The sequence below is a fragment of the Diadema antillarum genome, unplaced genomic scaffold (assembly GCF_040938485.1).
Source record: "Diadema antillarum isolate AM-2024a unplaced genomic scaffold, OU_Dant_1.0 scf00000036, whole genome shotgun sequence".
Taxonomy (NCBI): domain Eukaryota; kingdom Metazoa; phylum Echinodermata; class Echinoidea; order Diadematoida; family Diadematidae; genus Diadema; species Diadema antillarum.
In genome coordinates this window covers 255,486-282,377 of record NW_027270925.1, presented here as the reverse complement: position 1 = coordinate 282,377, position 26,892 = coordinate 255,486, and the positions used below count along the sequence as shown (strand labels likewise).

Genomic DNA, 26,892 nt, shown 5'->3' with positions numbered 1-26,892 from the left:
TTGATTTGGTGCTATGCAATAGCTCTATACTTGTATGCTGTCATCCAATTCATAGAAAGAAAAAAAAAAAGAATTTGATTAAACATTTTCCTGAATGAAAATTAAAGGGATCGTATAGTTTTGGTTGAGACCTAATTTCAGGTTTCTAACATTTTTGGTGAGATAATGAGAAACCTCTTATAAAATGTGAAAGAGCAGGTAATTCTGTGAGGAATTCAATGTTTATTTGATGAAAATTGGTTTTGAAATGGCCGAGATATCCAAAAAAGAGCAATTCTAATAAAGTGTGGGACCCACACTTTATTACGATTGCTTTGTTTTACTTTGTTTTTGGATGTTTCGGTCATTTCAAACCCGATTTTCATCAAATAAACTTTGAATTCCTCTTAAAATGGTATGCTCTGTACTATATCATAAGTGTTTTCTTGGTATCTCGCAAAAAGTTAAAAGCCCAATTCTCATCTCCACCAATACTGTACCATCCCTTTAATGTGCTGTCTGATACGTTCAGATGTATGGCCTGCACAGAAACTGCTGCATACACACATGCGTTGAAATGAATACTACTAGGGCACAAGCACACACTCGCACTTGTACCAGGGAGGCACCACTGACAAAGCCCACGATGCAACCCGTTCAAAATGTGCAGCACAGAAAATTGTAAGGATATTTTTGGGGTTATGGAATTTGTGCTAGCCAAAAAAATAGTGCGAAATATGCAAAAATCAAGGCATCATGAAAATTTTAAGATTTACAGTAGTCTTCAACAGCTTAAGGTAGCAGCATAGGGCAGAACATGTGTTGTATCATGACGGTTCAGCCTTGTTCCATATTAACCATCTACCAGACATTGTCTATGATGATACACACATTTTTATAGCCCTAAATTCAACAGATACATATTACTGCACTGCAAGCACTCCTGATGTATTTATGATACAAACTATATGTACTTGGCAACTGCAAAGATGTGGTTTTAAGTTTTATTTCAAAGTGTTTTGTTATGTTTCATTTATGAGTTTAAGAGAGAACTCAACGCAGTTTGGGTGCTGCAAATGCAAACATGCAATCTCGGATTGTTAGTTTTGTTGTATGTGATGGGATTTTGCAGAAGTGGTGAACCGTGGGAGCTACAAAGGCTACCAATTCTTCCTAGCTCACTATCTGTCCAAACTTGGAATGTGGTGTATATTCCTGGTTTTGTCATCCAAGAGGACTGAGTTTCAGCTGTAAACACATTTCTGTTTCAGTTATGCACAATCACATCACATTTCCCTTGCAAAATAGAATTTTTCCCACCTCAAGTGGGGAAAAAAAAACAAACCTCACATATATCCAATAGATATCATTATCAAACACAACAATTTCTAGTCGGACAAAGTACACACAAAAGCTTCAGGCAACTAAACAATACAAGCACAGTTCTCCCCCTGAGTCAATACATTTCATCTGGGAGTGAAAAATGAGCCCCCTTCAGCAAAAAGAATGAAATGGTTTCCGACGATCTCAGAGATGGTTGTGTGTGAGTCAGCCCTCGTGATGCAGAGTGCAGAGATGAAGCAATGGCACAGTGGTAAGAAAGAGATGATGGTGATACAAGTTTAGCTGCCCTTCTAGAAAAGAAAACTCCTCCAGGCACACAATTATCTTCTCCTAGGTCGCTGTTCCTTGGTTGTCCCCGTTCACAGCGACCGGAGATCTCTTGCTCGCTAGCTCCATAGAGTCCACTCCGTTTTCTATCACCTGGTGGTGCGGCCTCTTGGCCGGTTTCACGCTTTCACTTCTCACACACTTTTCCTGGTCGCCGCTGTCCAGGGCGACGACGGTGACTGTCGACGTGCTTCCATTGCACAATAACCTGCTGTCCCTGTCGGGTAAAGAGTCTTTGGGTATCAGCGGATGGTTTTCACTGTCCTCTGGAAGAGCTGACAGCTTCGCCACGTACTTGTAGAGAACCTTCATGAAGTCGGGTACTCCATCGTATCCTGTTAGGCACATTAGATCAGGAGGGAGAGAGAGAGAGCGAGGTGTCTGTAAGTCCGTAACAGCTCATCATTGCGTAATATTATGTAATCTGCAAACCAAAATGTGCTCAACATTGCTGAAGAAAACATTCAAGTGATGGTAATGGTGAAATATTTCCCTACGGATTCACCCTTTGGTTTTGAAAAGACTTAATCAGCTACAAGCATTACAAGAAAAGAAGGAGAAACTGCATGCAAAACTCCACAGTGCACTTCTTCACCCTACATCTCTTTTCACTCTAAAACATAATAAGCTATGAGTTATTTTACTCTAAAATACAAAATATGTGCTACTTTTATACCAAATGCTATCATAAAATGAAGCTTGGTCACCGGAGTCAGATTGTATACAATGGCCATAACCTGTAAAATGACCTTTCTTAATGTCTTAGTTCTAGTGGCAAAATCACTGCATGATTGAGTGACAGAGTGGTATGAGACAATACGAAAATACATCACCCCAAGTACATTCATCATGGAGGCATAGAGAGAAATAAACAACAAACTTGCTTCCATTAACAATGCAATTCTTTGGATTCATTTGAAAAGGTCTCTTGCCTTAAACTAATAATCATAGCATTGCGCAGACAGTTGAACAATGAATTCTTGCGGTCGGCTACACATCACTTCCGGTTGACTGGAGTGAAAACAAACAGCTTGCAAGCGCTAAGCCTGCTGCATAATGCGCATACTGCATGCTGTGCATGTGCGACGCGTATGATTTATGTGCAACTCTACGCAGACATGGGGACTGTTTTTCATTATTCAATTTGTCATTTGTGCCATCATTCATGAGATACATGCATCATGTCTTGCAAGCAAATATTATAAAAATCTGGATCCTGTCAATCGATCGGTCCCGGTAATTGCCAAGTTGAAGGCAGCCGGACTGGACCTGTGCCAGTATGAAATCGCGGCAGGACTCTGGATCAACGACTCGACAAAATGGCCAGATGTGCCGTAGAACCTCTTTGAGTAGGCCCTACCCCGATATCTACGCTCACTTATGTACCTCATAGAAACTTCAGGTAGGTCTATAGGCCTAACGTTAGTACTGTACGTAGGCTTAGGGTAGGGCCTAATTTAGGGTAGGCCTAACGTGCCCTAACTGTTACGTGTTAGGGCCTAATCCTGCCGCCCGCACAGCTACAGTAGAAGTAGCTACGGCAGAAAACACGTACAGCGTTACCACTCCAGGCTCACGCGACTGTTTGTTTTCACTCCACCGCTATCCATGACCCCGTGACACGCAAAATACCCGGATGTCCGACCATGAGAATAGATTCGCCTCAGTGAGCAACAAAGGGAAATATCTGACAAAAAAAAAAATTGCTAGCCACATATGTGACACTTGCAAGCCACATATGTGACACTTGCAAGTGTCTTTGCATTAAAATGCTTACAGTTGCATTTTAGTCTTGATCTATCCACATAAACTCATTAGCATGTTCTCTGGACGATTTCAATTCAATCATTCAAATTAGTCAGTTTACCAGGGAATGCATTGACATCGATGACATAGTGGATTCCTGTGTGATTCTCAACAATGACGTCTGCCCCAAACAGCGCCATCTCTAGGCCGTCGTGCAGACAGTCCGCTAGTGACTTGAGGAGGTCGGAGCATGGCTCCACTGTGATGCGTTCTGCATCCGTCTCATCCAGCTACCAACGAACAGGGATTAAAAAAATCACAGAAATGAAACAGCAATATTTCTTTTTTTCTCTGGCAACAAGAACACATTCTCAATATCAGTTGGATAGATTAGTCTTTTTCTATAAAGTGATGAATAGGAGTAACAGATATGAATCGAGACATTTATATTTTGCAATATGATATTATCATTATCCGTTTCTTAAAATTACTATGTAGTCCTTCAAAAATGGGTGTAGATAAAAATCACTTGTACCATGCATACATATGTATTGACCTTTCACAGCTCCGCATGAATATATCTCAAACAATTAAAAACAAACAAAGAAGAAGTTACCCTCAAAAATTAAAATTTACTGCACACTCATTCCTGTTAAAGTCTGGAGCCATTAGTTGTTATCTTATTTCTGTTGTTAACAAAAATTTATTCCTTGTGATTTCTCGTAACTTTTTTATGGGGAAATAAAAAACAGATAAAAGATAACCAATATTTCTCTACTATGAAACAATGCAATATCACCCCCACATTTCCAGCTACATTCCCAAGATAAGGTGGTGGTTGGAAGAGGAGTTTGCGACAAACCTCGTTGAGGAATGATGTTGAGTTGGGCTTGGAGACGTCATGGCTGTCAAAGAATATTGTCTCTTGACCTGACCCTATATGAAGAGAGAGAGAGAGGAGGGGGGTAAAGATTTAGCTCCATTGTCTCAAGGGAGGGGTTCATGGATGGCATCCAAGCCATGCCTATTATTCACCAATGCTCCCAGAGAAAACACTTTGCTATGATGAACAATGTAGGGAGCAGACAGTGTGTTTCACTCGCAGTGCATCAGCATAAGAGTGCAAGCTCATTCTATTCTGTGTGTGCCATTAAAAAAACAAAGCAAAACAACAAAACAGATACCTTTTCTCTTACTCAGAAGCAATGTCTTCATATTCGCTTTGCAGACTGCAAAATACATTTATGACATCATAGACAGTGAGTCATTTCCAAGCAATTTTGATGATACTCTTGCAGAGCAAAAAGCTCTGGTGCCCAACTATGTTGATGCATGGGTCAACATGCACAGGTGGTCACATTCTATACAGAGTATCATTGGGGATTCTGGAAATGAAAAAATTAAGCTGAGCAGATTCTTGTTAGAAATATAAACCTCACTTGAAACTCGGCTATCATAATGTGACTGTAATGTGACAAAAAGACACATACAGCTGTATCATTCACACATACAACCCAATTGCTGCAATGAAACCCTTGGAGCAAGCCAAGATAATAACTACAGTCATCATGTTCAGTTAAACTTGCTATACTGGTCAATAGTGTACTATTGACGTCAATTCCTTTGTATAATTTACAGGCATTACGACCTTGTATAAAGACCACCTTCACACGAAATCAAACTGTGATGTTTTTGTGGTCTTTATGGATATGTTCTTAACCTGTTGAGGACGAGTCCCAGGTATAACGTCTATGGGAAATGTGTGTTGTAGCAAAATCAAACCGTACTCAGCTGTTTGTTGCCATATTTTTTCCTTTAAGTGAAAACGATTGATAGGTTTCATTCTAGTGCTGTCATGTCCTGGTTAACACTGTGGAAGAAATCTGATCTTGTAGCTACTCTTCATAAGAAAAGGGGAGAAAAAAACAACAACAAAGAAACAAGGCTTCTTACCTCCAGTTGTGAAGTTTTTGACGGAAGGTCTCTTGACGACAAAGTACTGGTCTCCCACGACAAAGAGTTTGTGCAGCAGAGCATTGTGGTTGATGAAGGTCTGCGCTACACATGGAGGCTTGATGTCTTTTAGTCCAGCCTCATTGAATATTAGTGCCATCTGTGTATGCCAAGATAATAAAAGGTGTAATTGAATATAACTGTCATCTTGTGTTTGCCAAGATAATGTAATACATTTTAAAGAGCAGAAAAGATAGAAGAGAGGAATAGAAAAGAAAACATGTGCCCTTGAAAATTTGCAAACAATGTGTACATTTGCTACATTTAATGTGAAAACAATAGTCACATACCAATAACAAATATGCAAAGGAAGGCTTCACAATATTCTGTTGTCAGTAATGTTATTCAAGTACTCACAAGTCTTATTCAAACCTTCATACATTATATTTTGTATACATTGCCTTTTCATGGGACATTTCTAAGCATCAAAACATTGATTTTGTTATCAAAAATTGTACTTGTCCATTCAAAACTTCTGTCAGCAATTATATGTACCTTTTGTGTTGGTCAAAGTGCTGATTGGCACAAAAAACCCCATTGCACTGTATACGGTTCCAGGGCAATTACCACCAGGACAATTACCCCAGACCCTTCCCCTGACCCTAACACTAATCCTAAACCTAATGCAAACCCTAACCCAGACTCTAACCCTAGACCTAACCCTAACCCCAATCTTTACTCAAACCTTATCACTAACCAGTATTTAGCTGGGTGTAATTGCCCTGATGCATTGTATGAAGTATACAAAGTCCCCGACACAGAAAGGGCAATTTGCTAATATACTGTTTGATGAGCAGCTAGGAGTAAGGGATTATATTCTGTCACTCTGAAAATTAACTAGTAATACTATGACATTGTCAAAAGCCCCAGTGATTACTCAGGCCCATTAGTGTATGTGCTACGCATGCAAAATGTTCAGTTCTTTACATGTTGGTAAGTACAATTAAAGGGCATTTCCAGTACTGTGACATTTGAGGGATATCCACACAGCTGAAAATTTCACTCAGTCCCAATATGTGACCCTCCATCACAAAACTAACATAAAGTTGCTCTTCTAGATTTGTTCTTGTTGTTTTATCATGTAGGTCCAATTCTGAATGATTCTGAGATTCTTGGCTATAATTTTGATAAATGACTCATCAAGATTGCATATTCTTAATCAACTGAAATATGGGCTTAAAAATCAGACATCCAGTAACATTCCTCTCCGGGGAAAAGGGGAGAGCAGGGGCTTAATTTAAGTGTTTACTGGAGTGCACTGACACTATTCTGTACTGTGCTTTCCAACACACGTACATACACACAAGATTTGAACTCCATAGCAACAACTACAGAAGGATTATAAGACTGTCCTGAAACTTGGCAAACTAACTGAGCATTTTATGTTTATTTCAAATTATTTTATTTTTGTATGACTTGCATGTTTACATTATCACATGCCTCATGGACAAAAATCAGAGAAAAATAATCAAATATCAGAACAAAATGGCATAAATACAAAAAAAAAAAACTGTTCCAAAATATATATTTTATGCTTCAAACATTTGAAAACACATTACAGATGTTTTACTCCTTCAAAAAAAAAAAAAATGCTCTTCAATTAGATGTGCTACTTCTTCGCGAGGTAATGCTTAAATCTGCAGCCTTTTGATCTCATGTCACATGCAAGGGCACATCACCTTGTAAAGAAAGTAATTTTCTCCAGCTCCCTGAGTCCCCCCCCCCCCCCACCCTCTCCTTTGCCTTTTCTTACAAGTGTATGTTATACTGATATGTGGTAATAAGAAAAGAGGGATACAATATTACATGCCAGTGCCCTCTTAAATGAGGCCACGACCTCATGTTGTTGCTTTTAAGCGTGCAGGTACGTGACTTTACACTGACTTCTGAAGAGGTCATCACGTGATGCATCAACCTGTTGACGACTAGTCCTGAGCATACTCTGGCAGATTTCCACAGGAAATGTGTGTTTTAGCAAAATTCGCTCGTCTTCAATGGGTTAAGAAACACTTTTATCATCATCGGAAGGCTGAGGCCTCACAAATAAAAGCTGATGTACCATGGTTGCAATTCATAAATACATGATGTATAGTCATCCCTCTATGCACCCTGATATATCAAAATAAATTCTAATTAAATTCATCGGCCATGAAAATTACTGCTTCACCAGAGAGTGACCTCTAACAGTACTACTGCTTCTCATCCGGCATCAAATTACATAGAGGCATATGACAAGTTGTGCTTGATTATATGACTCAAACAACATAACAACAAACATAGTCCCAACAAGTAACTGGCATGCTCAAACCATACTGTAAGTCTGTCATCATACACAGCTGGATTTTGACAAAGCCTTTCTAAAGACCACAGCTCTCATATTCAGGCAGTACTTTATCCCCCCCCCCCCCCCCCTTCACATCAGCAGTTCAAGAAACAAGAGAATGTCAACACTATCGTATTTGTGTAGTACAGGCATTTCGTTGGCTCCCACCCGACAATGTTTACGTGTGACAGTGCACACTAAACAAACCTCATGCAGTCACCATGGCTGTTATCCTAAATACCACACCCTCCTTCCTCCCTCTCCCCTTCCCCTCAACAATAACACAGCTCTCTGTCAACTGACCCTTACTGACCATGGCTGCATTCAAGCAGTAGAAAGTCATATCCATGTTAGCATGTACATCCAGGAAGAATATATGTGCTGCGAAATTATTTGATTGAAATTACTGTATATGATCTTGTCACTGATCATTAAATTGGCAATACAGAATTTTACTACACATCTTTAATACTTCACATGGAAGTGCTTATATCAATCAAATTGGAGAGAAATTTCTGAATTGCTAATTTGAGAAAAAAAGAAACTTTGATCAGCTACGAATGTGTTGCCAATTTGAGAATCATTTCATGGAGATAATAATTACACAGCTTTAAAAGATTTTACAACAAAAACAAACAACTATACATCAAATACAATGAGCTCACATGAAAGAGAATTTTCACTGTACTTTATAGAATGCTAGCAATGGAATATAATAATAAAATATAAGAATAAAATACAAATGAAAATCATAATTGATAGATACATCACCACACAGACTTAAGTGTGTCTGGGACTCACTGGGTAAAAAATAGCATTAGCTTCTTACCTTGTGAGACATCACTGAGCCGTGAGCTTGGGAAGGTTTACAGACTGTGGACGAAAGCATGTGACGAGATATGGTTGTCAAAGCATGAAGTTAGCAGCAGATCACATTAAAGGCAGTGTTATAAAGTCCATGTACAAATCATAGGTGAGGGACTTCAGTTAACAGAATTGCATTCATTCTAACTGAAATGATGGCGGATAAACGAAGCAAAGATAACAAATCATCATTTCATATATTGCACATCACAGAATTATACTCACATGAGATAAGAACATTACAGTAGCATAGGGTAATGAATGATAACATTAGTAACCACTGAAAAGGAAGACACAAGTTCCATTCCATAGTACTATCAAAAACATCTCTTAATATGTTAAATGGTGAGTAATGTCAATCCAGTCACAATAATTATCCTGATGTTTCTGTAGTATGATGGCCTGAAATTTTTACAGTCATATACACTGTACAATGTAAGCTTTCCTTGAAACACAACTGAAAGTAATCAAGTGTGATATCACCAATTTTTCTGTCATTTGTAAACAAAGATTGTTGAAGTGAAAGTAATAGACAAATTGACCACCATAAGTGTTACAACACTGAGAATTGTCATACATCGCCAATGAGGCGACAATTAAACCTCGTATCTAAAAAAAGTCAAGTGCTCAGGAGAGCTAAAAGCATGGCAGCCAAAGCACTATAACGAATTGCCTTTCCTTTGACGTGCCACCCTCATGACGGTGGCTTCATTTGGGGGGGGGGGGGGGGGGGTAGGACAGCTAGGATTTGCACAGGACATCACTTAAATGATTATCTGACAACTGACCCAATGCAAAGATTTTCACCAAAATCTGAGATACAAAATTTTGTCATCCCAGCAACAATATGCATATATGATATCATGATATTCAGTCATATTGCTTACATTTCTCCATACTCAAAACAACGCCAACGTATAATACTAGCACCAGTCTGATGGTCCAAGACCGTCAAAAATCACTGTTGGGCCAGTATAACTTCCACGAATTGACAAATTTACTGGTCCGACACGACCAGAAAAAAAAATAAAAAAGATAGCATTGTAGGGGCCTGTGTCAAGATAAAGAATCAGGACTAGTAGCTTTTAGGTTCGGACCAGTAAAAAATAGAAAAACTGGGCATCTTCTGGTGTGGCAGGGACAGGTCAGACCAGTAGAAAAAATGAGTTCGTGTGCAGCCCTGCTAAAAGACAATGAAGATATGCTCAAAACTTACCTAACGGGAAGCCCACATTGGCTTCCTGGAGTTTTTTCTTGATCTCCGCCTCTTTGGTAGTGTGAATTTCAACAAAGTTTGGTACTCTGACAACGTGGTGTGTTTCTGAAATTGCAAACAAGCACAAATAATGATACAAAAATTGTTGTAGAAACAAGAAGTCACAAGAGCAATTTTCAACATACAATGAATTAACATTATCACTACTACTATACTACTATTACTACTACTACTACTAATGATAATAATAATAATAAGATACTACTCCTACTACTGCTGCTGCTGCTGCTGCTGCTGCTGCTACTACTACTACTACTTCTAATACTATTATCACAAATACAACTATTTCAGCTATTACTACTGTTACGACCAAAATCACTCCGAGAATGATCGCACAAAAGAAACAATCAACTGATGTTCAGGCGGTTTATTAACAGTGATATTGTAGGTACAGACTGGTAATCGGTTTCACATCAGTACAATAATGATCAATAGAAACAAATATAAGTCAGTAATGGAATCACTTACGTACGCATTACACGCAATATCCCTGGAAATGTCCAAATACGATGCTCGATGCACAAACGAATGATCCGCGATGCACCAATGAATGATTCCTCTGACTTAACTCCAGAGGCACAGGTTACGATAGTCCACGGTATAGATCCGGGGTAAAATCCACGATATACGTCTACGGCGAAACGTGCAGAGTCCAAACGTTGTGACGACCACGTCCAGTTGATGCGTTGAATGATGATTCACTTTATATTGTCCAGCTATGAATCCAGCCCGTAACAGCTTTGCCGTAGCAATGTCCATTGACATTAAAATATGGAGTCCAATGAAGGCACATTAATTCTCTGCAGGCAAAAATGTCTCCCAAGCCAAGTATCTCCACAAACATAACAGGTCAGCAGGTAACACAGGACTGACTATAACAAGTCGCTTCAGAGCCAGAAGTGACGTAACTCTCAGAGCAGAGGTGTTGGGTACTCTGCCTACTGCAGAATTTCTCTAGCTTATATACTATCTATTCACCCCTTCTAGCACATTCTATAACTCTCTCCAACCTACTAGCCAGTCTAAGTTCCAGGAAACCTGGATGACTCACTGCCTAACTATGTACAAAACATCACTGCCAAGAATAACTACCAATCACATTGGGCTACAGGGACAGTGCCTCACTCAGCCAAATATGTTAGCACTTCCCAGAACTTTCTGGAATGGGTGAAATCATTCTAGATTGAGTGAGCTATAATGTATTTCCTGTTACATGCATGTACTGTATAGCTACATTGTATACCACCTAGAAAATTCTCCACTTATCTGGTCAGCCTGTATGTACTATATCTATACCACATAGAATGTTCTCCATTAATCTGGTCAACCTGTGTACATACACATTAAAACAGCCATGCATACAGTACATCATACATATGTACATAACTACTAGTGTGTACATTTGTGACACCATCCCCCATGGGAAAAAGAAAGCCTTGCCGTAGCAAGGGTTTCTTTTACCTTCACAATTTCTCATTATTATTTATAATGAATGTGAGGTAAAATCCAGGTTAAGCTACAATAATCACATACTATCACATGCCTTTTGGATAGCTGTATTAATTCCATGTTCTCTTTTCATGGATACCATTTATAATGATATTGCTTGGATTCACGGAGCTTATACAATCACGTCAAACTCAAATTGCATACATCAGTAATGGATAAACTGAACATTATGTGTGATTTGAGGTGAAAACTTTTCACCCTTAACTTCTACTGTGCTATCCACTACCTATGTCACACCAACTGACTTTCTGTCATAGCACTCTTTCAGCATGTTGACATGACACATTTTCTGTTCTTCGCCTCTGTCTGGTGTACTGATCACATAGTTCACATCATTGAGTTTCTTTTTGACATAGTACGGGCCACTGAACTTGGCTTTCAGTGGTTCACCTTGTATGGGCAGCAGTACAAGAACTTTGTCACCTGGGTTGAAAGTTCGGGCTTTGGCATTTTTGTCTGCCTTTCTCTTCATAGAGTCTTGTGACACTTTCAAGTGTTCCCTAGCTACCTCACAAGCCTTTGAAAGCCTTTCACGAAACTTTGACACATAGTCAAGTAGGTGGACCTCATCATCCTCAGTCATGAATTTCTCTTTGATGAGCTTCAGTGGGCCCCTAACTTCATGACCGTACACCAACTCAAATGGGCTGAAACCCGTCGACTCATTTGGGGAGTCCCTCGTTGCAAATAGCAGGAAAGGGATGCCCTTATCCCAATCCTCGGGATACTCCTCACAGAATGCCCTAATCATTGTCTTTAGGGTCTGGTGGTAGCGCTCCAACGCACCTTGGGATTGGGGATGATAAGCTGACGACTTCAGCTGCTTCACACCCAAACAATACATCACCTCTTGAAATATGCCTGACATGAAATTTGACCCTTGGTCAGACTGCACTTCCTTGGGCAACCCATACCTAGTGAAAAACTGCACTAGAGCATCTACCACAGTCTTAGCAGTGATATTTCTCAATGGGATAGCCTCTGGAAACCGTGTAGACATATCCATGATTGTCAAGAGGTACTTGTGACCCGACCTAGTCCTAGGCAAAGGTCCAACACAGTCGACTAGAACCCGACTGAATGGTTCTTCAAACGCAGGTATCGGAATCAATGGCGCCGGCTTCACTGAATGCTGTGGTTTACCAGCCACCTGACATGTGTGACAAGTCTTGCAAAACTCAGCCACATCCACATTCAACCCTGGCCAATAGAAATGCCTCATGATCCGATCCTTTGTCTTTCTGACGCCTAAATGGCCGCCAACAGGTAACTCGTGAGCAATCCTCAAGATCTCACCGCGGTAACTAGGAGGGACAACAACTTGACGGACCACCGTCCAATCCTCATCAGCTGGCCTATGGGGAGGTCTCCACTTCCTCATCAAAATGCCATCTTTGACATAATAGCACTCAGGGACCTTTTCAGCCTCAGCCTCAGAACACGCCGTCTGAGACAAGCCTTTCAACTCAGAGTCTGCCTGCTGTGCTTCAACCAAGGAAGACTTGCTAAACAGCCCATCACTGTTAGCCTCGGAGCCTAATACAGCAACCCCATCATTCAAATCCTTGAAAAAGGTTTCTGCCAACCAAACACCGGAATTCTCCTCCACATCAACAAAATCCGCATCATCTTGAACAGCTCTACGAGCCTGAGACCTAGTCACAACACAATCTGGGAAAATCCCAGGAAATTCCTCCTGCAACTGCTCAGTTTCAGCAACCACCACTGGTTTCTCCGAAACAACTGGAGACGCAACCACCTTGTCCCCAGCCAAGTCATTCCCCAACAAAAAATCAATGCCTGCCATGGGCAACTCAGGAACAACTCCAACAGTGACAGGACCAGAAACTAGGTCACACTTCAAATCCACTCTATACAGTGGCACTGACATATAACTGCCATCAACAGTCTGAATCAAGACTTTTGCATTCACTGCACTATCTGGTGGAAAAGTCATACCACCATCCACCATCAACGACTGAGAGGCCCCCGTATCCCGCAGGATGACCACTGGCTTACCTGCCTCACCAGAGGTACATGGGGTCACCTCACCATCAAACAAAAAGCTACGATAGCTCTCATCCACCTGCTTCATCCTATCTTTGAATTTGGGAGATTGACTTTCAATGGCCTGTGTTTCACTGAACGGGACACTATTTTCTGGTAGGACACTTTTTGACATAACAAATCCCATGTCCTTCTTTGTTTTGTTTTGCAACTTCCAACACTGTGACTTTACATGCCCTGTCTTGTTACAGTGAAAACATTTGATGACATTTGCACTTGTACTGGACCCTTTGTCAGATTGAGGCTTTGGTGCCGATGAAGTTTCAGAACTCGTGCCTTTTTCAGAACCAGCATTCTTTGGATTGCTCGACTGATTTTTGTCTCTCTTGATTCCAGAGAAATTCCTGAAAGGTGGTCTGTTGTCATTTCTGTGGGTCAGCTCATACTCATCAGCCATCAAGGCTGCTTTATGCAAACTTGTCACTTTATGATCATCCAAATGCGACCTCACACTGAAAGCAACACTCTTTTTGAATTCTTCCAAGAGAACAACCTCACGTAGGTTATCAAAGTCCTGATCCACTTTCAGGGATCTGTACCACCTATCAAACATCATTTCTTTTTCACGAGCAAACTCAACATGTGTCTGGCCTGGTTTGCGGTACGAATTTCTGAACTTGTGTCTGTACGCCTCTGGCACCAACTCATAAGCATTCAACACTGCTTTCTTGACTGTAGCATAGTCACGTGATTGCTCTTCAGAGAGAGATGAGTACACATCGGCTGCTTTGCCGACAAACACACTTTGAAGGAGCAAGGGCCAAAATTCCTGTGGCCAGTTCAAACTGTTAGCTACCTTCTCAAATGACACAAAATATGCATCAACTCTATTTTCTTCAAACTTTGGCACCAATCGAATGTTCTTGGCCAAATCAAATTCAGAGGGAGCCCTTTCACGATTTCCAACAGTCTGTGCATGAGTCAATTCTATCTCACGCAACTTCATTTGCTGCTCCATTTCGAATTTCCTCATTTCCATTTGTTCTTTCTCCCTCTCTCTTTCTAATCTCATCTTCTCTTTTTCCAGTTCTACTTCCCTTGCTCTTTCTCTCTCCTTCATTTCCAATTTAGCAAGCTCAAGCCGTGTTTGATCTGAAATTTGAGCTCGATCTGGAGTATCAATTTCTTCTTTGAGCTCCATGTGACCAGCTACTAAGTCAAGAATCTCTGCCTTTCTTGCACCTTGTGGAACATCTACATTTAAATGCTGTGCAACAGCGGTCAAATCACATTTGCGTAACCTTTGCAAATCTTTGAGGGACAAATCTGTCCTCTGAACAAATGCCTGAACATCCATTGTACTGATTGACATTGTCACACTGTATTACACACAATATACAATTGAACAATCAACTCAACTGATATTTTGTCTGTACCAATATTCTGGATTCCGGAACGTTCCAAATTCTATATTTTGGCTTTAAATTCAATTCCCGGACACAAGCCCCCAATTTTGTTACGACCAAAATCACTCCGAGAATGATCGCACAAAAGAAACAATCAACTGATGTTCAGGCGGTTTATTAACAGTGATATTGTAGGTACAGACTGGTAATCGGTTTCACATCAGTACAATAATGATCAATAGAAACAAATATAAGTCAGTAATGGAATCACTTACGTACGCATTACACGCAATATCCCTGGAAATGTCCAAATACGATGCTCGATGCACAAACGAATGATCCGCGATGCACCAATGAATGATTCCTCTGACTTAACTCCAGAGGCACAGGTTACGATAGTCCACGGTATAGATCCGGGGTAAAATCCACGATATACGTCTACGGCGAAACGTGCAGAGTCCAAACGTTGTGACGACCACGTCCAGTTGATGCGTTGAATGATGATTCACTTTATATTGTCCAGCTATGAATCCAGCCCGTAACAGCTTTGCCGTAGCAATGTCCATTGACATTAAAATATGGAGTCCAATGAAGGCACATTAATTCTCTGCAGGCAAAAATGTCTCCCAAGCCAAGTATCTCCACAAACATAACAGGTCAGCAGGTAACACAGGACTGACTATAACAAGTCGCTTCAGAGCCAGAAGTGACGTAACTCTCAGAGCAGAGGTGTTGGGTACTCTGCCTACTGCAGAATTTCTCTAGCTTATATACTATCTATTCACCCCTTCTAGCACATTCTATAACTCTCTCCAACCTACTAGCCAGTCTAAGTTCCAGGAAACCTGGATGACTCACTGCCTAACTATGTACAAAACATCACTGCCAAGAATAACTACCAATCACATTGGGCTACAGGGACAGTGCCTCACTCAGCCAAATATGTTAGCACTTCCCAGAACTTTCTGGAATGGGTGAAATCATTCTAGATTGAGTGAGCTATAATGTATTTCCTGTTACATGCATGTACTGTATAGCTACATTGTATACCACCTAGAAAATTCTCCACTTATCTGGTCAGCCTGTATGTACTATATCTATACCACATAGAATGTTCTCCATTAATCTGGTCAACCTGTGTACATACACATTAAAACAGCCATGCATACAGTACATCATACATATGTACATAACTACTAGTGTGTACATTTGTGACACTACAACCTTTACTATAACTACAGTACTACATTTACTCCTCCTCCTCCTAATATTACTATTGCTACTACTGGCATCATTGTTATTCTGGTAATCATCAATATCATCTCTCATTCAGCAGCTGCAAGAAAAAAAAAATGAATAAATAAAATGAGAGTAACACACATGTTGTACTGATGACCACTGACATATCACATTTAATTCACATAGAAAAACACACAAGCAAATAGTATGTGTGCATCATGGATCAGCGCAGTCACGTGACCAATGTAGCCGTTCTGAGTTGCTCACAAGACACCATATTAGCCCACTTTAAATGTACTGTTTACCATTGGGAGCAGTGATTTAAAAATGATTGAGATATCACATTTAATACAGTATATGTGTAGGTCAGTTGTTTCACAAAACATCCTACACATACAATATTGTACCATATAAAAATTTTGCAATAAAGCCTGAAATATAAGAGATATCACTATATTTCTTAATAAACCATAACTATAAAAGGTTTAGTCAAGAAACATTTTTATTATAACTATTGTTCACATTTTGTATAATAATACTTAACATTGATTATACTGATTCAAATTTTATGTTGGTTGTTTCTATACCTGACTCATATTTTAGAACTATTTTGAAGTGCCAAAGCTGGGTTTTTGCTTGATCTACAAATGGTAAATAATGCCTTTAATACCAACATCTGATCCACACAGCCATCACTTTCTCATCAATTGTCTTATTGTGCCCTTGTATTAGGCTCTCCTTGCCTCATCTAATCCACAAGGTCATGACACACTTGAACTCCTCACAGTATATTCGAGACACAAATAATCTACCATTAGTATCCCAAAGTAGTGGTGTCATAGAATTGCTTACAAAAATTTTGTGATAGACAATCTATAATTTTTGGCAGTAATGTCATATCTACAATGTACTGCATTCATAATTGTTGTTATCATTATCATCATTGCTCCTTTTATCAATATAATCACAATAATCATCATCATCACAATCACTGGTCTTATAATAGATATCTTCATAAACATATGGACATAACAAAAAATGTCATGTAAGGCATGAGTACAATGCATCTCACATTCGTGGGAATGCATCTACAGAAAATTCTGCCTTATGCAGTGTGCATTATCTCCAATCAATTTACACCTACAAGGTTGCCATTTATGATATCCACAACATTGAAAGGGCACACAGCAAAAAGCTGCTGACGAAAAGGTACATTAATTTGTTGAAGTATAGCTATTCTTTGATATAAAAAATTTTCATCCTTCAGAAAGGCTTGTCAAACATGTATTTGCAATATCATAGAATATTTTTACTGCATGTAGCAAGATTTAAAAAGGAAAACTGAACACCTACTGTGGTTGCTTTGGAGCGAGTCTTGGAGGACTTGATAGCTGATATTCCTATCCATGAGGTTCTTGACGGAGTCTAGAGGGTCTAAGACTATCACATCTGGGAAGAGTTGGATGTGAGTCTGTAATATGGGGCAAGGAAATATAAACACAATCAGAGCTTGAAATTAGTCGCTAAGCCCAACAGAAGCTAGCCTTTTGTCAAGGCTCTCACACTGTATGGTGAAGAGAGCCCACCCAAGGGTTCCATGAGGGCCATTTGAGATCTGCTTCGCATCCTTTTGTGAAAGCCCTTTGAATTACTGACTTTTGCTCCCCGATTTCAGGAGCAAAAGTCGACAATCAGCGTGTCTGTCTGCCCAAATCTGATATGGCGAATGCATGCCACAGACCTCTACTGGTGATCAGTGATGCATGCAAACAGGCCGGACAACGCCAAGACGAAGGATGTAATATAGCGAGAGGGCCTTGACAAAAGGTTAAAGAGAAGGAAAGAAAAGAGCCAAAGGAATAATGATGGATCTTGAAATGCTGCCAAACTACTTTGACTGGTGTTAGCACTATCATTCACATCATTATCCTAAAGTGCCTGAGAGAGGTATAGACTCACAATGGTTGATCATCTGTGTCATATTGCTGCCATCATGGTCCAGACAGGATACTGAGCTGCTAAAGTCAATCTCTTTTATACACCGTACCGTAATTAAGGTAATTGGAAGAAAAGAAACCAAAAACCCAAAGAGAAATGTGGATTGAGTAAAAGCAGCCACATTAGTAGAACATATCAGGGAAAGTTTGAGGAAAATCAGACAATCGATGCAAAAGTTATGAATTTTTAAAGTTTTGGTGTTGGAACCGCTGGATGAGGAGACTACTAGTGGTTATGGCGTCATGTGTGGACAACAATAAAGAAAATATAAAGTGCATTCCACCTTCCATCAACTTGATACTGACATATGTTGAGGGCAGCAATTATTCCCCCTGCTTTCTGAAAGGTAGTCACGTGCTCTTTTACAATGCCAGAAAAGAGAATTTTTGTGGAATTTTCTTCATACTTTCTTTATGTATATTGTTGTCCACACATCATGTTATAACCTCTAGTAGTCTCCTCATCCAGCGGTTCCAACACCTAAAACTTTAAAAATTCATAAGTTTTGCATCGATTGTCCGATTTTCCTCAAAATTTCACTGATATGTTCTACTAATTATGTGACTGCTTCCACTCAATCCACATTGCTCTTTGGGTGTGGGTTCTCTTTCAATAAAGACATTCTAGAAAGAAACATAGCACAAACAATTTGTGCGCTTTCTGACAACCAAATAACAATGGACACTTACTGTATCACTTCTCATCTCATTCAAGGTTTTCTCTGAGAAAGTGGAAACATTTATCTGCAGATAAAACATGGAATTCTTATGATTATTCCTACTTGTGGCTGGGTACAGTATTGTTCTATCACAACTTCTACTATTCATTCTCAGTGTATGATATTGGAGAATAACAAATTCTTCCTTTTTAATACTGGAGCTATTTATTCTTATTTAGTCTTAAGCACAAAACTTCCAAAAGCCTAAAAATTCCTTTCAATTGATGACTGATTCTAAATTGATAACAATATCCTATGAGGTCAAGATGCTTGTTTCTATCTGAAATGACAACATTTCATGAATTCCTTTCCAATTTTGTAGAACTTAACCAATTCTAGCAAATCTGCCTCCAGTTTTGGGTATGCAGTAAAATTCAGAGTTGCTATTTTAAAGGACAAGTTCACCTTCATAAACATAAGGATTGAGAGAATGCAACAATATTAGTAGAACACATCAGTGAAAGTTTGAGGAAAATTGGACAATCGATGCAAAAGTTATGAATTTTTAAAATTTTTGTGTTGGAACCGCTGGATGAGGAGACTACTACAGCTTGTGAGTCATATGCGTACAACAGTAAAGAAAATGTAAAAGAAAATTCAACATATTTTCACTTTTTTCGCATAATAAAAGAGCTCTTGACTTGCCTCTTTCTACAGGCAGGGGGAATAATATTGCCCATAATATTTGTCGGTAACGAGTCAGGGGAATGTGTACTTTTTTCAAAAGGTGGAATTTTGTGAAATTCTCTTTATATTTTCCTTATATTGTTGTACGCAAGTTATTCATACACTGCAGTAGTCTTCTCATCCAGCGGTTGCTGCACAAAAATTTTAAAAATTCATAACTTTTGAATGGATTGTCTGATTTTCCTCAAACTTTCAATGATGTGTTCTACCAACATTGCTACATTCTCTCAATCCTTATGTTTATAAAGGTGAACTTGTCCTTTAACGAGGAAAAGACAATAATTTCTGTAGCAACATTACTCTGAGATTTGATGAATTTTACATGAGCAGCTAAGAAAAAGAAAGAAGCAAAATAATAAAACAGACACGAAGAGGAAGCAAGTTACAGATAGGAATAAACTTGATGATATTTTTGTAATTAGATATGCGGCTCCACACACATACTACAGATACTACCACTACTTTATACACACATAACTGAGTTGTTCCCAGAGATACTGTGGAACAAGAAATTTTTGCGGCAAGCCGGCGAACTTTTTCCTGCCATGAAATTTTTGCAAACTGCCACCACCACTCAATGCATGTAGACGAGAACATTTATGTGCATTTTAACTTCACATACTTTGGCTCGTGTGAAATTTGCAAATTGAAAAGCACACAAAAATTTCTGGTTTTACAGTTATACAGCGCAGTGGACTCCCATTACAACAAAGTCCTCAGGAACGGCAGTTTTCTTTCGTTATATCGTAATTTCGTTATAACCGAACAAATAAACAAAGGAACAAACAAACATACATAGGACAATGGTGCAGCCTGAATATGTATTTCGTTGTAACCAGAATTTCGTTACAAACGTTTTCATTATAACGGGAGTGCACTGTATGTCAATTTATGAATTAATGAAGAGAAATTGAAATAGCACCCTCTATCTTTAATGGACTTCCATGCCCCATACAAGGAAGACCTGGGTGGGGGACCTGGGTGGGGGACCTCTCTATGAGTGAAACCTTTCTAGGCTGCGACATACTAGCCCAGTATCTGATTCACATTCCATTAGGTCCAGGTCATGTATCACCCATGAGCTTACATGGTTGCAGTTTGTACTTAGCATACCTTGCAGAGTAATTAAAGGCCCGCTCCATTGAACGGGGTGGGCTCATAGTCTTTGTTCAAGGGACTGTGATACTAAAACTCCAGGACATTAATGACTGATTGTTACTCTATGTTGGCAGTGATCACTAAAAGGGTACATGTAAATAACTGATAAACATATCTCAATATCAACCAATCCAATTGACTGCTAATTATCTGCAAAATCAGCACATACCATAAATCAAATGGAAGTCAAAAATTATGACATTAATTTCTTATTTCATGATGTGAATAACTACCTTGAAGTGTTTAACATCATCAGTTTTGATATCATTTGATACTTAGTCCCTGATACCACAGATACCAGAAACTAGAGCATACACCATATGCCTTCTTCATGCATGAACACCCATTCCTAACCCCTTCCAAACATAAGAAAAATATTCCCAGTACTGTATACCGTATGTCCCCCCCAAAATTACAATGGGACCGTCCGCAATGATATCTTTAAAAATATTTAATCAATCTAAATACAAATTCAGGGTATGAGCTTATAACTCATTTCCCAACATCTTACAGAAACCCCCATTCGATTTGCTTCAGTGGTCAAAGAGAAATGAGGAATTTTGTAGAGGATGTCGGGAATCTCTTCCCTCCAAGTTCTGTCTATTGCATTCACACACAAGATCATCGAAGTGCTAAACTTGGAAGAATCAGACTCATGACATGCTTTACAACAATCCACATTTCTCTGTGACCGCTTAACCAAATTGAATGGGGTTTTCTGCAAAATAGAGCTAAAATGTTATATTTTAAGACCCTGAAGTAGCATTTAGAAAATTTAATCATGTTGGGTGTTATCAATGTGAAAATCTGATTGTAATTTTTTTTTTGGACATACTGTACAGTCAGTATATATAACTGCATTAAAATAGTTTACAGTTAATTAATGTTGACCCATCAAGGTTGCACATACACTACTTAACTGGCATACTATTAAAAGTCAAGGGTATTTCAATTGTAACATACAGTGTGCAAAGCTGACTTTGGTACAATGTACTGTACTACAACAACTCACATGCATGTAAATGATGAAAAAATATTTTCTAATTTCATCGTACATATATTGTCAGCAAAACAGTGGCAGCTATGTTAAACTCAGCTAATACAGGAATCCACACGAGGAAAGTCATGTCATACATCTCTGCTAAAATGTGCATCATGTTTGACAAATTTCAGTGGGGGAAACCTTATTTTATGGCCAAGAGATACGTCTTTTTGATGCTTCCATCACTTGTTTTAAAACTATAGTTACGTTCACACTATGTTTGTTGTCTTCAAAGTTCTTCACCTAAATGATGAGCTCATAGTTTTGAACTAAGACTAGCATCCACCTGACACCTAATCTTAAGATTGATGGGGCCTGTTTCATAAAGAGATACAATTGATCTTACGTTCAATATATCCAGCATAACTCAGTGAATTGAGCGTAAGGTCAATACTGATCATATGTCTGTTTCATAAAGATACTTATGCTTGATTTAAAGCAAAAATTTGATAGCAGATTGAGAGTAACGTATTTGAAATTCATCAATCGTGAGATCAATCTCACAAACAATCCTCATGAAACAGGCCCCTAATCATAAGATTGAATTTTTGAGCAAGAGTCCCACTCGATTATTTAACCACTGAACTGGAAGAAATAAAGCGCTAGCAATAAACCCAATAATGTGTGACGATAGTGTCCAACACCCACTGGAGATTGTCCTGGAAGCTGAGGAGAAATAGGGTTCACAGAGCCCCCCCCCCCCCCCCCCCCCCGACTAATGGATAGAGCATAAACCCTACTAAAGATGTCGTGTGGTTCTAATCATCACCTAATCTTCGAAGATTTTTACCTTTCCAGTGCGTCTTCATAGGGCTAAACTACTGTATGAGCTAAACATCGAAGATCAAACTTCCAGCTAATCTATAAGTTTAGGACGTTGTGTGTATGGAACTTATAACTTTGCTGACAGTCTTGAAATATCTCTGGATAAAAATGGATAAATAATACATCACGACTAAAAGTACATTAAACCTCTATTGATCAAAGTGGCAAACTACCGTAAAACACGATATATTCGCGGCATGAAAATTTCGCGAATTGGAGCCGACGGCCTTCTTGCAGCATGAAATTTTCGCGAATTGCCATTGGCATCCAATGCATATTGTGCAGGCAAGAATTTTCATGTGTATTTTGATTCAGCAAATTTTTGTGCTCGTGAAATTCGCGAAATTAGCGAAATTAAAATGTACGCGAACATTCCTCATTTTACAGTACACCTAAATCTATTTCCACCATAACTACACTCTCTTTAATAGAACTAACATTCCTGAGTAAATGCAAAGAAAATACCAAGGCGTAATAAACCATGACATGGAGCCTCTGATAATGGAAGTATGTTTGAGAATGGTTTGATATCAAAATTCATTTTACATTTTTTTATGGTACATTTGAAATGTTTGTGACAAAGATAACCTTCTACTCTTTGTACTACCTGCAGCCTTTAATAAGCTTTACCTCGAGGTTGTTCAGCATACATTGGGCCTTGTTGTCCCCTTGCGCTGCCTGGGTCACCACATCGGTCAGCTTGTGAATGATGACCGAAAAGGGGCCCTGCTCTGACAGGGGTTGAAGGAGGTCCAACTGCAGACAGAGACAGAGAGAGTGAGAAACAAAGAAAATTTGAAAATGATTGAGAAATGTATGAAAAGAACTAGAACAAAAGAAGCAATCAGTTGATCACCGATGCTGAGTGTACTAGCAGTAGTGCATTCAGGGATGTTTCCTACAAGGTGCTGCTATTTTACGGAAGTGTCACCTTTCTATCAATGAGCAATGAGTGAATGAAGATTGATTCAAGCAGGCTACCCATGAGTCCCCATACTACCGGTCTTTAAAGGAAACCAAAACCCAAAGAGAAATGTGGATTGAGTGAAAGCAGCACCATTAGTAGAACATATCAGTGAAAGTTCGAGGAAAATTGGAACCACTGGATAAGGTGACTACTTGAGTTTATGACATCATGTGTGGACAACAATATAAAGAAAATATAAAGAAAATTAAACAATTTTTCACTTTTCTAGAGTAATGAAAGAGCACTTGACTAACCGATTTCAGAAAACAGGGGGAATACTTACTACCCTTAACATATGTCAGTATCAAGTTGATGGAATGTGTAATTTTCATGAAAAATGAATTTTTGTGGAATTATCTTTATATTTTCTTTATATTTTTGTCCACACATGATATCACGAACTCTAGTAGTCTCCTCATCCAGTGATTACAACACCAAAACTTTAAAAATTCATAACTTTTGCATCAATTACTGTAAAAGTAGATATTTTCGCGTGACTAATTTTTCGCGCTTGGCCGGGTAAGAGGAGTTTCGCGGTGTTCTTAATTCCGCGGAATCAAGACATCACGCACAGGGACATATGGCAAGCAAAAATATTCGCGTGCTTTTATTTTCGCGCTAGTTTCTGGTTGCGCGAAATGCGCGAAAATTTCAACACCGCGAAAATTTCCACTTTTACAGTATCTGATTTTCCTCAAACTTTCACGGATGTGTTCTACAATAAATGTTGCTGCTTTCACTCAATCAACATTTCTCTTTGGGTTTTGGTTTTCTTTAAAAGGGGGGAAGGAAGGGTTGCAGCAAAGAGATCCACTTGCTTCTGGTGGGCTGATTTTGCTACAACACTTATTTCCCATAGACACTTGGCTCGAGTATACTCGGGACTTGTCCTCAACAGGTTAATAATCATGATCATTCAAGGAACTGATTTAAAGTCAGGTGACTTCCTCATCTTCAAGAGGACCTGGTATTCAACTCAATAAAATATATGGCTTGGCAAGGTAATCTATACTGCTTATGAAGGTGACATCTTCCTCCTGAAGATGTGAAATATTCAACTAAATACAAAATGGCTTCATGTGGTTATCTATTGTGGCATGCACTATCAATAACAACATCATAAATTTATAAAGGAAGTGTACAGTGAAACCCCATTATAAGAAGGTCTGTGAGACCACCGATATTACCTCATTATAACCATACGCACTTACATGTAAAGAAATTACGCGGTGCGTAATATATGTCCCCGCCGGAAGTAGCATTTAGTAGCAAAATGTACAATATAGGTAAAAAGATCAAGGTCAAAGGTCAAAGAAGTCAAAGGTCAAAATTCTATGTAGAAGTTTTGAAGCCCTCACCTAGTGCCATCACATAAAGCAAACGGAATCGAAATCGGGTTAGAAATGGCGAAGGAGTAGCATTTTGTAGCCAATGTACAATAAAGGTAAAAAATCAAGATCAAAGGTCAAAGAAGTCAAAGGTCAAAATTCTGTGTAGAAGTTTTGAAGCCCTCACCTAGTGCCATCACATAAAGCAAACGGAATCGAAATCGGGTTAGAAATGGCAAAGGAGTAGCATTTGGTAGCAAAATGTACAATACAGGTCAAAATCAAGGTCAGAGGTCAAAGAAGTCAAAGGTCAAAATTCTGTGTAGAAGTTTTGAAGCCCTCACCTAGTGCCATCACTTAAAGCAAACGGAATTGAAATCGGGTTACAAATGGCGAAGGAGTAGCATTTTGTAGCAAAATGTACAATATAGGTCAAAAATCAAGGTCAAAGGTCAAAGAAGTCAACGGTCAAAATTCTGTGTAGAAGTTTTGAAGCCCTCACCTAGTGCCATCACATAGAGCAAACGGAATCGAAATCGGGTTAGAAATGGCGAAGGAGTAGCATTTTGTAGGCAATGTACAATATAGGTCAAAAATCAAGGTCAAAGGTCAAAGAAGTCAAAGGTCAAAATTCTGTGTAGAAGTTTTGAAGCCCTCACCTAGTGCCATCATATAAAGCAAACGGAATCAAAATTGGGTTGGAAATGGCGAAGGAGTAGCATTTTGAAGCAAAATGTACAATATAGGTCAAAGGTCAAGGTCAAAGGTCACAACTGAAATTCTGTATAGAAGTTCATAGCCCGTTTCATAGTCCCCTGCTCGAACTCGTTCGGCGGGGACAAAAACAAACAAACATAAGCACAGAGTCATATACCAATCAGTCAAACCTATGAGCAGTCTTTGAGTTGTTACTTAAAAGCTTGTGTTACACACATATTGATCATTATTACACCTTGTGGTGAGAAAGAATGAAAAGGAGTCGTTTGTGAATGTGTAAAGTATGTACGAAAAAGAAGAAAAAAAGAGGGGTTTAAATGCGTTCTTTAGTTTTCTTCCAAATATCTCTTCACACATTATGTTGTACATGGGTTCTTTAGTTTTCTTCCAAAAATCTCTTCACACATTATTATGATGTACAATGTACATGCATTCTTGAAAAGTACAGACGGCAAGGTCGAATTTGTGATGCTTTCTATGCCTATCTCTTCCTTGTGTTTGGAACCATTTTGGAAAAAATGACAATTTTTGTTTGTGAAATACAGTCAATGTAAAAAAAAAAAAAAAATGAACAAGATCAGATTGTATAAAATGCATTTGTTATTTTTTTCTAAACACAGATGCAATGCAAAGAGTAACATACGTTATCTAACTTGTTGGCCCAATTTATGCTCTTGGTGCCCAGCTCAGGATTGCGACGATTTCATGAATTATTTCGGCTGAAGTTGTTTATGGCGTATGCGCCACCAGGGGTTGAAAATGAATTCTGTATTTTCTTCAGAAAATCTCCTACAATGATTTGTAGCATTTTGCACATGCAAATCTTGAAAGATACGCGACAGGGTCGAATTGGTGACCCTTTTAATGCATTATCTCTGCCTCATCATAGACCATTCTGAAAAATGAAAATATTCATTTATTGTATCTTGTGAAATATGGTTAAATGATAATGAACAAAATCAGATCTACTAAAAGTGTTACATGTGTGCGTTACTTTTTCTGAACAATGGTTCAAGAATAAAGAACATACATTTTTGAACTTGTTTTACGCTATTATCACCCGGCAGGATCACAATGATTTCATGAATTACACTGTATTTCGATTTTAATATTTTACATACACCATAATGCAGTACACGCCAATGTTCACTAAGGGCGGACGTCCACTTGGGCGCGGACAAGCCCCGGAAGGGTTGCGGAAGCAAAATCTGTTATTTCGGCATCCTGTCCGCGACAAACGCGGAATAACTTTGTGAATCGGCTTGTCCTGGGACATTCCTAGGACTGTCCGCGGACTGTCCGCGGACTGTCCGCGGACTGACTGCGGACATTCCTAGGAATCACTCCGGAAGAGCGCGAAATACCTGGGAATATGCTAATCGTAGCCGGGCAGCGCGGAAACATCTAGGATTACACCAG

At 39.1% G+C, this 26,892-nt stretch overlaps 1 protein-coding gene across 1 annotated transcript in view; it reads right to left on the bottom strand.

Annotated features, from left to right (window-relative positions):
- Positions 1-359: 359 nt before the first annotated feature.
- The window catches only part of LOC139744899 (inositol-tetrakisphosphate 1-kinase-like), a 39,853-nt gene continuing 13,320 nt past the window's right edge, over positions 360-26,892 (bottom strand). The window contains exons 3-10 of the mRNA XM_071655314.1: positions 23,092-23,217; positions 17,387-17,504; positions 9,813-9,917; positions 8,562-8,605; positions 5,350-5,509; positions 4,259-4,332; positions 3,518-3,686; positions 360-1,985 (exon numbers count right to left, since the gene is read on the bottom strand). Of these exons, the coding sequence (XP_071511415.1) occupies positions 1,654-1,985; positions 3,518-3,686; positions 4,259-4,332; positions 5,350-5,509; positions 8,562-8,605; positions 9,813-9,917; positions 17,387-17,504; positions 23,092-23,217 (1,128 nt within the window). The 3' untranslated portion in view covers positions 360-1,653. The remainder of the gene's footprint in view (positions 1,986-3,517; positions 3,687-4,258; positions 4,333-5,349; positions 5,510-8,561; positions 8,606-9,812; positions 9,918-17,386; positions 17,505-23,091; positions 23,218-26,892) is intronic.